General features: G+C 39.0%; 1 protein-coding gene across 7 annotated transcripts in view; it reads right to left on the bottom strand.

Moving 5' to 3' along the window:
- The window catches only part of ART3 (ADP-ribosyltransferase 3 (inactive)), a 141,997-nt gene that overhangs the window by 14,847 nt on the left and 113,575 nt on the right, over window positions 1-13,575 (bottom strand). For all 7 annotated transcript variants that reach the window (XM_078446021.2, XM_078446016.2, XM_078446017.2 and 4 more), the window contains exon 3: window positions 12,534-13,245. In XM_078446021.2, coding sequence (XP_078302147.2) covers window positions 12,534-13,245 — 712 coding nt within the window. The remainder of the gene's footprint in view (window positions 1-12,533; window positions 13,246-13,575) is intronic.

Genomic DNA, 13,575 nt, shown 5'->3' with positions numbered 1-13,575 from the left:
TAAAGAACCTTGATATATTCCCTGGCCCCATGACTCTACTAATATGTAGAACATATTTACATATATACAATCTTGACCCTCTCTATAGAAACACTGGCCAAAATGCCAGATGATCTATGCCTAGCCTGTTCAGTAAAACAATGAGAGATCAGAGTATGATGTATATTGTACTATTTCTCGAAGTTTCCTTCCAATAAATCTTATATTTGCACTATAAGGCACAGGGAATCCCAAAGCTATGGTTTTCCACAAGGTATCATAATTCATCTATAGTTTTCTCAATCCAGGTACAATTTTCCAATGGGTCATTTTTAAAATAAGGAATGTAGCATGATTGTACCATTCACATTCACATTCTACCTTTATCAAGTTTTCTAGGAAAATGGTACAGAAGAAGGTTAGCCTGCAGTAACTTCCCCATGAGAAAGGAGTAAGGATTTTGTTTCCATTTACCCCACAGTTCACTCATACAATCTTTGATTACAACCAAAATTAGTACTTTTGACCACCAGAAAATTGTACTACACCAATGTTTTCTCCAATTCATAACCAACTGACCTATTTTTTGGGTGGAGGGGGGATAACTAGTTTTTGTAAGGCCCACAATAAATTTTTACCTTGGAAATCATACACAAGTTTAAAACCATTAACAGAGAACTATATTAGAGCTAAATTTAGTATAATTTTTTATACCTTCTAGAAATACATTTTTTTCATCCAGAGTTATATTCAGTGACATTGGAACAAGGTTCTGATTATATCCATCTGGCTTGAGTTTTTAAAATCCCTGATTATCCAAAAAGCCTAGCTTTGGGGCATCTAGGTGGCTCAGTCACTTAAGTATCCGACTCGGCTCAGATCATGATCTCACAGTTCATGAGTTTGAGCCCCATGTCAGGCTCTGTGCCGACAGCTCAAAGCCTGGAGCCTGCTTCAGATTCCCTGTCTCCCTCTCTCTCTGCTCCTCCCCTGCTCACACTCTGACTCTGCCCCCCCCCCTCAAAAATAAACATTAAAAAAAACCTTAAGGGGCGCCTGGGTGGCTCAGTCAGTTGGGTGTCCAGCTTTGGCTCAGGTCATGATCTCGTCATTCTGAGTTCGAGTCCCGCGTTGGGCTCTGTGCCAACGGCTCAGAGCCTGGGGCCTGCTTTGGATTCTGTGTCTCCCTCTCTCTCTGCCCCTCCCCCACCCACGCGCATGTGCGCGCTCTCTCTCAAAAAGTGAATAAACATTAAAATTAAAAAACAAGACAAAAAAACTTAAAAAAGAGCCTACCTTTATTATTCTTTTTCTTTAGCTCAAACTAGTTTATACACATTTCTGTTTTTATTTTTTATTTTACTTATTTTCTTGTTTCAAGTTTTCATTTAAATTCTGGTAAGTTAATATGTAGCGTAATACTGGTTTCAGGAGTAGAGTCTAGCGATTCATCACTTACATATAACACCCAGTGCTCTTCACAAAAAGTACCCTCCGTCACCAGCCCACCCTCAGTTTGTTCTTTATAGTTGAGAGTCTCTTATGGTTTGCCTCCGTTTTTTTCCCCCTTCCCCTATGTTCATCTGTTTTGTTTCTTAAATGCCACATCCAAGTGAAATCATATGGTATTTCTTTCTTTCCCTGATTGACTTATTTCACTTAGCAGAAGACTCTCTAGCTCAATCCATGTAATTGCAAATGGGAAGATTTCATTCTTTTTGATAGGTAATGTTCTATTATATGTGTGTGTATACACACATACACACACACACACACACACACACACACACACACACACCACATCTTCTTTCTCCATTCATCAGGTGATGGACATTTGGGCTCTTTTCATAATTTAGCTATTGTTGATAATGCTGTTATAAACATCAGGGTGCATGTGCCCCTTCAAATCAGTATTTTTGTATCTTTTAGGTAATGCATAGTAACACAACTGCTGGGTCATAGGGTAGTTCTATTTTTAACTTCTTGAGGAACCTCCATACTGCTTTCCAGAGTGGCTGCACTAGTTTGCATTCCCACAAACAGTGTTAAGAGGGTTCCCCTTTCTCTGCATTCTCACCAACGTCTGTTGTTTCCTGTGTTAATTTTAGCCATTATGACAGGTGTGAGGTGGTATCTCATTGTGGTTTTGACTTGTATTTCTCTGATGATGAGTGAAGTTGAGCATCTTTTCATGTGTCTGTTAGCTACGTGAATGTCTTCTTTGGGAAAATGCCTGTTAATGTCTTCTGCCCATTTCTTAACTGGATTACCTTTAGGGTGTTGAGTTTGATAAGTTCTTTATAGATTTTGGATACTAATCCTTTATCAGATATGTCATTTGCAAATATCCTCTTCCATTCTGTAAGTAGTATTTCAGTTTTGTTCTTTCCTTCATTGTGCAGAAGGTTTTTTACTTGGTGAAATCCCAATAGTTCATTTTTGTTTTTGTTTCTCTTGCCTCCAGAGATGTGTCTAGTAAGAAGTTGCTGTGGCCAAGGTCAAAGAGGTTGATGCCTGTATTCTCCTCTAGGATTTTGATTTGTCTCATACTTAGGTCTTTTATCCATTTTTATTTTTGTGTATGGTGTAAGAAAGTTGTCCAGTTTCATTCTTCTGCATGTTGCTGTCCAATTTTCCCAACACCATTTGTTGAAGAGTCAGTCTTATTTCCAGTGGATATTCCTTCCAGCTTTGTCAAAGATTAGTTGACTATATAGTTATGGGTCCATTTCCAGGTTTTCTATTTTATTCCATTGATCCATGTGTATATTTTTGTGCCTATCCCATACTGTCTTGATGACCTATAGCTTTGTAATACAGCTTGAAGTCTGAAATTGTTATGCCTCCAGCTTTGCTTTGCTTTTTCAAGAATGCTTTGGACTCTAAGGGTATTTTCTGGCTCCTACAAATTTTACGATTTTTTCTAGCCCTGTGAAACATGCTGGTGGTATTGTGATAGGGATTGCATTAAATGTGTAGATTGCTTTGGGTAGTATAGACATTTTAACAATATCTATTCTTCTAATTCATGATCATGAAATGTTTTCCATTTCTATTTTGTCATCTTCAATTTCTTTCATAAGCTCTCTAGTTTTCACAGTACAGATCTTTTACCTCTTTGGTTAGGTTTATTCCTAGTATCATATGGTTTTCTGTACAATTGTGAATGGGACTGATTACTTGATTTCCCTTTGTGCTGCTTCATTATTGGTGGATAGAAATGCAACAGATTTATGTACGTTGATATCATATTCTGCAACTTTGCTGAATTCGTGTATCAGTTCTAGCAGTTTTTTGGTAGGGTCTTTCGGGTTTTCTACATAAGAATATCATGTCATTGTGAAAAATCAAAGTTTGACTTCTTACTTTGACTTAATTCGGATGCCTTTTCTTTCTTCCTGTTGTCTGATTGCTAAGGCTAGGACTTCCAGTATGATAATAACAGGAGTGAGAGTGGACATCCCTGTCTTACTATGGGGCTTAGAGAAAAAGCTCTCAGGTTTTCCTCATTGAGGATAATATTAGCTGTGGGTCTTTTCAATATGGCTTTCATGATGTTGAGGTACATTCCATCTATCCCTACTTTCTTCAGAGTTTTTATCAAATATGGACACTGTATTTTGTCAAATGCTTTTTCTGCATCTATTGAGAAGATAATGTGTTTCTTACCTTTTATTAATGTGGTGTATCACATTGTTTGATTTGTGGATACTGAACCACCCCTGAAGCCCAGGAATAAATCCCACTTGACTGTGGTGAATGGTTCTTTTAATGTGTTGTTGGACTCGATTTGCTAGTATCTTGTTGAGAATTTTTTCATACAGGTTTATCAGGGATGAATTCCCTGTAATTCTGCTTTAGTGGGGTTCTGGTCTCATTTTGAAATCAAGGTAAATGTGGCCTCATAGAATGAGTTTTGAATTTTTACTTCCATTTATATTTTTTTGGAATAGTTTGAGAAGAAGAGGTATTAACTCTTCTTCAAGTGTCTGGTGTAATTCCCCTGGGAAGTCATCTGGTCTTGGATTCTTGTTTGTTGGGAGCCTTTTGATTACTGATTTACCTTCTTTGCTGGTTATGGATCTGTTCAAATTTCCTATTCTTCCTGTTTCAGTTTTGGTAGTTTGTATATTTAGGAACTTCTCCATTTCCTCCAGAATGCCCAATCTGTTGGCATGTAATTTTTCATAACATTCTAATTGTTTGTATCTCTATGGTGTTAGTTGTGATCTCTCCTCTTTTATTTGTGATTTTATCTATTTGGGTCCTTTCTCTCTCCTTTTTGATAAGTCTGGCTAGGAATTTACCAATTTTATTAATTCTTTCGAAGACCCAGCTCTTAGTTTCATTCATCTGTTCTACTGGGATTTTTTTCTATATCATTTTTTTATCTTTATTATTTCCCATCTGATGGCTTTTCTAGGCTTTAATTTGCTGTTCCTTTTCTAGCTCCTTTAAGTGTAGGGTTAGGTTGTTTTTTTGGACTTTTCTTGTTTCTTGATGTAGGCCTGTATTGCTATATACTTCCCTCTTAGGATCACCTTTGTTGCATCCCAAAGGTTTTGGACTGTCATGTTTTCATTTTCATTTGCTTCCATGCACTTTTTAAATTTCTTATTTAATTTCCTGGTTAACCCATTCATTCTCCAGTGGATGTTCTTTAACCTCCATGTATTTGTGGTCTTTCCAGAATTTTTCCTTGTGGTTGACTTCAAGTTTCATAGCACTGTGGTCTGAAAATATGTATGGTACAATCTCAATCTTTTTGTACTAGTTGAGGCCTGATTTGTGACCCAAGATGTGATCTACTCTGGAGAATGTTCCATATACACTCAAAAAGAATGTGTATTCTGCTGCTTTAGAATGAAATGTTCTGAATCTCTGTTAAGCCCATCTGGTCCACTGTGCCATTCAAAGCCATTGTTTCCTTGCTGATTTTCTGCTTAGATGATCTGTCTATAACACCCATAGTAGGGGGTATTAAAGTCCCTTACTATTGTATTATTGTCAATGAGTTTCTTTGTATTTGTTACTGATTTAAATATAATATACACATATATACATACACACACACACACACATATATATATATACATACACACACACACACACACATATATATATATATATATATATATATATATATATATATATGTACATCCAAGTTAGTATATAGTGCAAAAATGATTTCAGGAGTAGAATCCAGTGATTCATCCCCTACATATAACATTCTGTGCTCATCTCAACAAGTGTTTCGGTAGTTTATATGTTTCTAGGAATTTGTCCATTTCTTCCAGATTGCCCAATTTATTGACATATAATTGCTCATAATAATCTCTTATTAATGTTTTTATTTCTTCAGTGTTAGTTGTGATCTGTCCTCTTTCATTCTTGATTTATTTGGGTCCTTTCCTTTTTCTTGAAAAATATATATATGTTTTAATGTTTATTTGAGGGGGGGGAGGGGCAGAGAGGGAGGGAGACACAGAATTGGAAGCAGGCTCCAGGCTCTGAGTTGTCAGCACAGAGCCCAACGTGGGGCTTGAGCTCATGGACTGCGAGATCATGCCCTGAGCTGAAGTTGGACACTTAACTGAGTGAGCCACCCAGGCACCCCCTGGGTCCTTTCCTTTTTCTTTTTGATCAAACTGGCTAAGGGTTTATCAATTTTGTTAATTCTTAAACCAGCTCCCAGTTTCATTGATCTGTTCTGTTATTTTGATTTCGATAGCATTGATTTCTGCTCTAATCTTTATTATTTCCTATCTTCTTCTGGATTTGGATTTTACTTGCTTTCTTTTTCCAGCTCTTTAAGGTATAAGATTAGGTTGTGTATCTGAGACCTTTCTTTCTTCTTTAGGAAGGCCTGGATTGCTATATACTTCCCTCTTATGACTGCCTTTGCTGCATCCCAGAGGTTTTGGGCTGTTGTGTTATCATTTTCATTAGCTTCCATGTACTTTTTAATTTCTTCTTTAATTTCTTGGTTAACCCATTCATTCTTTAATAGGATGTTCTTTAATCTCCAAGCTATTTGTGGTTCTTCCAAATTTTTTCTTGTGGTTGATTTTGAGATTCATAGCATTGTGGTCTGAACATATGCATGTCATGATCTTGATCTTTTTGTACTTGTTGAGGATTGATTTGTGTCCCACTATGTGATCTACTCTGGAGAATGTTCCATGTTCACTCAAGAAAAATGTGTATTCTGCTGCTTTAGGATAAAATGTTCTGAATATATATTAAGTCCATCTGGTCCAGTGTGTCGGTCAAAGCCATCGTTTCCTTGTTGATTTTCTGCTTAAATGATCTGTCCACTACTGTAAGTTGGGTGTTGAAGTCCCCTACTATTATGGTATTATTATCAATGAGTTTATGTTTTGATTGATTTCTATATTTGGGTGTTTCAAGTTTGGGGCATATGTATTTATAATTGTTAGCTCTTTTTGTTGGATAGACCCCTTTATTATGATATGGTGCCCTTTTCGTCTCTTTTTAGAGTCTTTGGTTTAAAATCTAATTGGTCTGATGTAACTATGGCTCCTCTGGCTCTTTTTGACATCTATTAGCATTAGAAATGGTTCTCAACTCCTCACTTTCAATCCGGCTGTGTCTTTAGTTCTAAAATGAGTCTCTCATAGGCAGCATATTGAGGGTCTTAATATTTTTATGCAATCTGATACCCTATGTCTTTTGATTGGAGCATTTAGTGCATTTACATTCAGAGTGATTATTAGGTAAGAATTTAGTGCCACTGTACTACCTGTAAAATCAGGGTTTCTGGAGATTTTCTCTGTTCCTTTCTAGTCTTTGTTGCTTTTGGCCTTTCTATCCTATTCAATGAGTCCTCTTTACTATTTATTGCAGGGCTGGTTTAGTGGTCATGAACTCCTTTAGTTTTTGTTTGTCTGAGAAACTCTTTATCTCTCCTTCTATTCTGAATGACAGCCTTGCTGGATAGATAAAGGATTCTTGGCTTCATATTTTTCCCAGTCAGCATATTGAATATATCATGCCACTCCCTTCTGGCTTGCCAAGTTTCTGTGGCGAGATCTGTTGCTAACCTTTTTTGTCTTCTCTTGTAGGTTAGGGATTTCTTTTCCTTTGCTGCTTTCAGGATTCTTTGCTCATCTCTGTATTTTGCAAATTTTACTATGATATGTCCTGGTGTTGGCCTGCCTTTGTTGATTTTGATGGGAGTTCTCTGTGCCTTCTGGATTTGGATGTCTGTTTCCCTCCTCAGATGTGGGAAGTTTTCAACTATAATATGCTCAAATAAACCTTCTTCCCCTTTCCCCCTCTCTTCTTCTGGGACTTCTATGATACAAATGTTATAATGCTTTATGGAGACAATTTATACATTCGTGATCCAGTAATTTTCTTTTCATTTTTTCAGCTTCATCATTTTTCATAATTTTATCTTTTCTTAAATGTTTATTTGTGAAAGAGAGAGAGAAAGAGGGAATGAGTAGGGGAGGAGCAAAGAGACAGACAGAAGATCTCAGGTGGGCTCTGTGCTGACAGCAGACAGCCCAATGCAGGACTTGAACTCACGAACTTTGAGTTCATGACCTGAGTCAAAGTCCAACACTTAACTGACTGACCCACCCAGGCACCCCAATTATTTTATCTTCTATATCAGTTATTCATTCCTCTGCTTCTCCATCCTGGTCATTACAGTCTGTTTAGCATCTCGGTTACTGGATTTTTTATTTAGGCTAGTTTTTAGGTCTTTTGATCTCCATGATAAAGGACTCCCTGGTGTCTTCTATACTTTTCTCAAGTCCAGGTAGTACCCTTATGAGTGCTGTTTTAAATTGTGATTCAGGCATATTACTTATACCTATTTTGATTAGATCCCTGCTCATGACCTCTTCTTGTTCTATTGGGAAGAATTCCTGCAGCTTGTCATTTTGTTTAGATCTCAGTCTTCTGTGTGTTAGGAAAGCCTGTTATGTTTCCTGCTCCTGAGATCAACAGCTGTATTAAGAAGTCATAGGCTGTTCAGGGCTTCAGGATACACCCCAGGAAGTGTTTTTGGTATATGCTGTGTGCACTGTTGTGTTTTGGCTGTTCTTTTCCTTAGGTCAGTTCTCTGCAGTGCTTCTCCTTGCCTACAGTGGAAGTGTTTGGCCTTGTCTAGTGTGTAGAAAATTTTAACCCTGTGTGTTTTGATCTGCTTGTTTAAAAAGGCTAGATCCTTGGGCACCTGGGTGGCTCAGTGGGTTGAGTGTCTGACTTTGGCTCAAGTCATGATCTCACGGTTCGTGAGCTCGAGCCCTGCATCGGGCTCTGTGCTGACAGCTCAGAGCCTGGAGCCTGCTTCGGGTTCTGTGTTTCCCTCTCTCTCTGCTCCTGCCCTGCTCACACTCTGTCTCTCCATAAAGTAAATAAACATTAAAAAAAAAAATACTTAAAAAAAAAAAAAAAAAAAAAAGGCTAGATCCTATTTCCCCTAGAGCTGAAGCTTTGCAGCATTCTATGGTTAGTAGACTTGGTACTTGTGCTGGTCTTCTGGGGTAGGGGCCCACTGCTGCTCTGGCTCTCAAGTCCACAGTTTAAAAAAAAAAAAAAAAAAAAGACATTCAGAGTACAGGGAGGCAAGGGCTTGGTATAAGCACCTCAAGCCTCCACTAGTTTCTGTGCCTCTCTCTGAAGCCCACTGGTGCTGACAGGAGGGGTTAAAAATGGTGTCAGCCTGTTCTCATGACCAGAGAGGGGAGTGTGCACCTGCTGCTGCTCAGGAAGCCTTCACAGAAGAGCGAACAATCTCCCTTCTGGTGTCTCAGGCTTCCATCAGATACCTGCCTTCACCTTTTCTAAAACAGCCTACCTGTAATTATTACTTTGAGAGGTTTTGTCCCTGAGATCCCATTAGCTGTTTCTAGATAGCAGCAGAGGATGCTGGTTAGATTCCAGTTTAGCATTAAATCTATACAATCATTTGCAGTGGCCTTTGTCAGAGCTCTCCAAAGAAATCGTGCCTGTGAGCCTCCACAAATGTCTCTCCTTGTGGCTGGTTTGAACATTAACTTGCTGTGCAGCCTCTGCCTGACCTTGTGGGGATGCCCACAGTGGTATGCATATTCCTCTCTTCCCTCCTCACAGAAGCTCATATTGCACTTCCACATACAGATCTGAGCCCTGGCTCATTCTTAGTCAACCCAATGGCTCCACCCATTTTGTTCTTTATAATCCAATTCACAACCAACTCTGTGGGTTCCACTGCCCATCTTTTGTCTATCAACCAGATATCAGTGATTAATTTGGCATACAGCTAATGCAGCCAGGGCTTCTGACAGTGTAACCAATGCCTCCACAAATGGCATTTGGCTGAATGCATCAGGAACACCAAAAGTGGTATCATTTTGTTAGCCTAGCTTCAAATGGGTTTCTTGGCTATAATGTGGTTTAGGTGAACAGGTTTTGGGGTGGGTGGTGGGGTCCTAATTTGTAGCATTCACTGATTTCCATGGTAAAACTCTCAACCATGGTGAACTTCAAACTCCTGTGATATATGAGGAACTGGGAAGAGATGTATGCCCACAATCAGCTCCCAAGAGCTGGTATGAACCAGCTCTGACTGGCTTGGTTTTTGGACAGGTCCATTGTATGGTTGATGAGGGGAATGGGTACTTTTCCCCTCAACGCAAATTTACTCGCTCTAGTCTTCATCTGTCCTCTTAAGGTGAATAGTTAGTTTCACTGACTTGCAACTCAGGTCCAGGATTAGGGTGAGGCAAATGAGGTGCCTATGAGTGCAAAATTTAAAAGGCACTTACTCTTAGGATCATGCAAGTTTGCAGATGGCACAAGTGTATGATCCTAAGAATAAGGACCTTCCTTAAATTTTGTGCCCCAGGCACCTCAATGACCACACAGTTTCTGCCATTAAATCAAAAGCAGATCAGCCTCCCACCCTGGCATGATGTCTTATCAGCGCTTCCCTACCTGTTCTTTTTTATCTCATAGTGCCTTGGACATACTGAATCAAAGTCTAAAAGTCTATCCCACTTCTGAAGCCCTACTGTAATACTCATTCTGCTTCATCAGTGGTTTTGGTTTTGGGTTCAGCTAGACCGTCACACTGCTAAGACCCAAAAAGGTTCTCCTCCCACCTGTTTACTTAGTTTGGCAGAAGAATACAAGGCAAGAACACTGCACACTATTTAGCAGCAGGGCAGCAGCAGATACATACCTTTGGCGCAAGTCATCACAGCTGCCCAAGGCTATTCTTTAATCCCAGAATTATAGCTCAGGTACAAGGAAACATATTTATACAAGTGGTTAGAGGAACCATTCTAGTTTAGTAGCCTCATGCCACATAAAGACGATGATATCTCTGAGACCAGTCCATGAGTGCAGTTTCAGGACTCAGCAAGAAAAACACCTGGGTATGTCATACCACATTCAGGAATGCCCAAAACTATGGCTTCCCCCAAGTATTTATAGTTTATTCACAACCCTCCCAGCTCAGATGCATTTTACCAATCAAGGGCTATGTTTACCCTTACGCAGTGTTCCATGTTTACACAGCTGCCATTCGACCTTCAGCAGATTACAGAGAAACAGTGTGAGGAGAAGAGCAACAGTAGGTCATTCCCACAGGATAATGGAGAAAGGGTTTTGTTAACCTTTCACTCACATACACCAAGGCACAACATCATTAAATTTCAGAATGCTGGGGATAAAGAAAACATTCTAAAACCATCCAGAGAAAAGAAATGAGGTCTCATTCAAAGCTTTAGTAATTAGAATGGCTTCATACTTTTTAACGGCAGCACCAGAAACCAGAAGACAATGGAAGAATAACTCCAAAATTCCAAGGAAAATATTTCCAAAACAGAAATACAAACCTACACAAACTATTACTCAAGCCTGTAAGTAGACTTTACAAACATGTAAAGTCTTAAAAATTTCCCTCAATGTCCCTTTTCTCAGAAAACTTTTAGAGAACCCATACCCCTGCCAAACAAAGGAGTAATTCAAGAAAGAGGAGAAAAATCTAAGATATAGAGGACTCCTCACAGGGAAGAAGCAAAAGAAAGTCTCAATAATTGTGAGGAGAGATTTTAGACTATTCAATAGCAGGCCTAAAGAGTATATCACAGAGCAGTTTGATGGGAGAATCCAGAAGGAGTATATTAAAAAAAAAAAAAACAAAACCCATAAGAGTGTCTGATATGTCTGATGTATTAAGAAGAGATTTATATTTCAGGGCACCTGGGTGGCTCAGTCAGTTAAGTGTCTGACTTCAGGTCAAGTCATGATCTCATGGTTTATGAGTTTGAGTCCCACATCTGGCTCTGGGGCAGCTCGGAGCCTAGAGCCTGCTTTGGATTCTGTATCTTCCTCTCTCTGCCCCTCCCCTGCTCGCACTCTCTCGCTCTCTCTCAAAAATAAACATTAAAAAAAATTTTTTTATAACAAAAAAAAGAAGAGATTTATATTTCTAAGGATTTGGGGATGAATTATTGATGGGATATTAAAAACTAAGGATACAAAAAAGCTAATAACTCTGGGTAAAAGAGGTATTTAAAAAGGTACCAGTCTTTACTACAGTGGAAGACTGGAAAGGGGACATACACAAACACTGAGGAGGAGGATGGTGGTTATCACATATGTTTGGTTTACTGCTATAACAGCTATTTCAAACTCCCTTCTCTCTTGCCTCCGTACCCTTCAGAGGAAAAGCTAATTACCTTCTTTCCACATTTTTCTTCAAGTTATAAATTACCAAGTAGCTATTCTGGTTAATGATACAGAATCAGAAATCTACTAGCAGTTTCTGGGAAAGCTTTTACTTTCCTTATTAAACAGGCAGATTTAGCTGCCATCCGGATCCCTTCCCTTTCTTTTTGTCTTGAACATGGATTGAGGCCTACAGCTGCAACAGTCACACTGCAAATATGAATCCATAAACCCAACATGCTAAGATTGGTGGAACAGAATAGAGTCTGAATTACTGATGATGTAACTGATGAGGTCTAAAAATCTAACAATCAAGAGATAACATTCTGAAGCCTGTTATTAAAAACTTTGGCTGAAAAATTAAAAATCGATACCCCTGAGGAGTGAAAATTGGGGACAGGGAGTGGTGGGGCAGGGAGCTGCTATTTTTCATTGTAAGCCTTACAAGCAGGATTATGGACCAGGTACTTCTTTGTTAGCAGGACTGTTCTGTGCATTTTGTTTAGCAGTGTCCTTGGCATCCACCCATCAGATACTACTAGTAGCAACTAGGGATAACCGTGACAATCAAAAAATTCTAGTTATTGCCAAATGACCCAGCAGGGCAAAACTGCCCCTGGTTGAGAACCGGAGCCCTACAGTATTTTATTTCTTTAACCTTCTAGAATGCTAGAAATGTATTCTTTTGATAAAATTACATTTCAGGGAAAAAAAACCCTAATTATATGAAAGGAGGTAGACTAAGACCATCAGCATCATTTCTCTTTTAAAATACCTTAAAGTTTCTTTTCTGACCTTTCCCTGGGGCTAAGAATCCCACTCCTTCCCTTCCAGACAAGCACAGAGAGAACAGAGATACTTACCACCTAGAAATGCACACTCGTAATGGCTGCAGGTCTTGTTTATGCTTTGAAGGATAAGGTTATTGCTGGTCCCATCCTGTGACACGTTAAAAATCTCATTGAGAGGTATTAAAATAATTCTTTCACTTTCTTTATCAAAAAATTTTTCAATGGCAACTCCAAAGCACGCGTGGATGGTTAACAGAATGTGTTGGTCATCAGGAGCTTGAGGCTTGGCTGAATATGCCAGAGTGAAATGGCCCAACCTGGCTTGGTTGAGCCCTCCAAATTTAAATGAGGTGTCCCGGCTTACACTATACACCACATTTTTGTAACTTTCCTCACAAGGTCTTCTCAGCAACTGCAGGGCTTTTGTCAGGTAAAAATGAAAAGCTTTGAACTGGAAGTCATAGACATATTCTTTTCGAGAGAGACCAGCCATCCTCACAGCTTCATTGAACATACGGTAAAAAGCAGTCTGCTCTCGAGCTTCCGAAACATATGCCATCAGTGCTATTCCATGGTTATCTTTAAAACTCATAGGGAGAAAGATCTGCGTCTTCCTGGCTTCCCACTTCACTTCTGCATTTTCCCACACAGCCTTCAAGAGTGCATGGCTTGCTTTTTCCTCCTTGAGCAGCTGGGGAACATATTTGACTTCCATTCTGTCAGTGCATTTCAGGTATTCATCATCAAATGCATTTTCTGCCATGTCTAACATTTCAGCCTTCACCTTCAAAGGAAAAGGAAAAGGAAATTAACACCCTTGAAAGAAGATATTTGCTGTATATCATTTTCACTCATTTACTGTCCCCACCCTCTCATGCCCTGCCTAGAATTTCTCCCTTGCTTAGAAACAACTTTGGACATGACTTTTATGTAGGAAGTATATTCCATTGCTACTGATAACTCTTCTCAGCTGTGACCTATTTGTATTAAATAGTAAATGTGAGCAGTGAAAAGTATGGCAACAATTATGCCTGTAACTCATTCATTTGAACCTTATGATGCAGAGGAAAGAATGAGTGTGAAAGCGAAGAAATGAGTGGCAGTCCTGGTTTTG

This window comes from Panthera onca, chromosome B1 (genome assembly GCF_046562875.1).
Source record: "Panthera onca isolate mPanOnc1 chromosome B1, mPanOnc1 haplotype 2, whole genome shotgun sequence".
NCBI classification, from domain to species: Eukaryota; Metazoa; Chordata; class Mammalia; order Carnivora; family Felidae; genus Panthera; species Panthera onca.
This window is presented reverse-complemented; position numbering and strand designations above follow the sequence as displayed.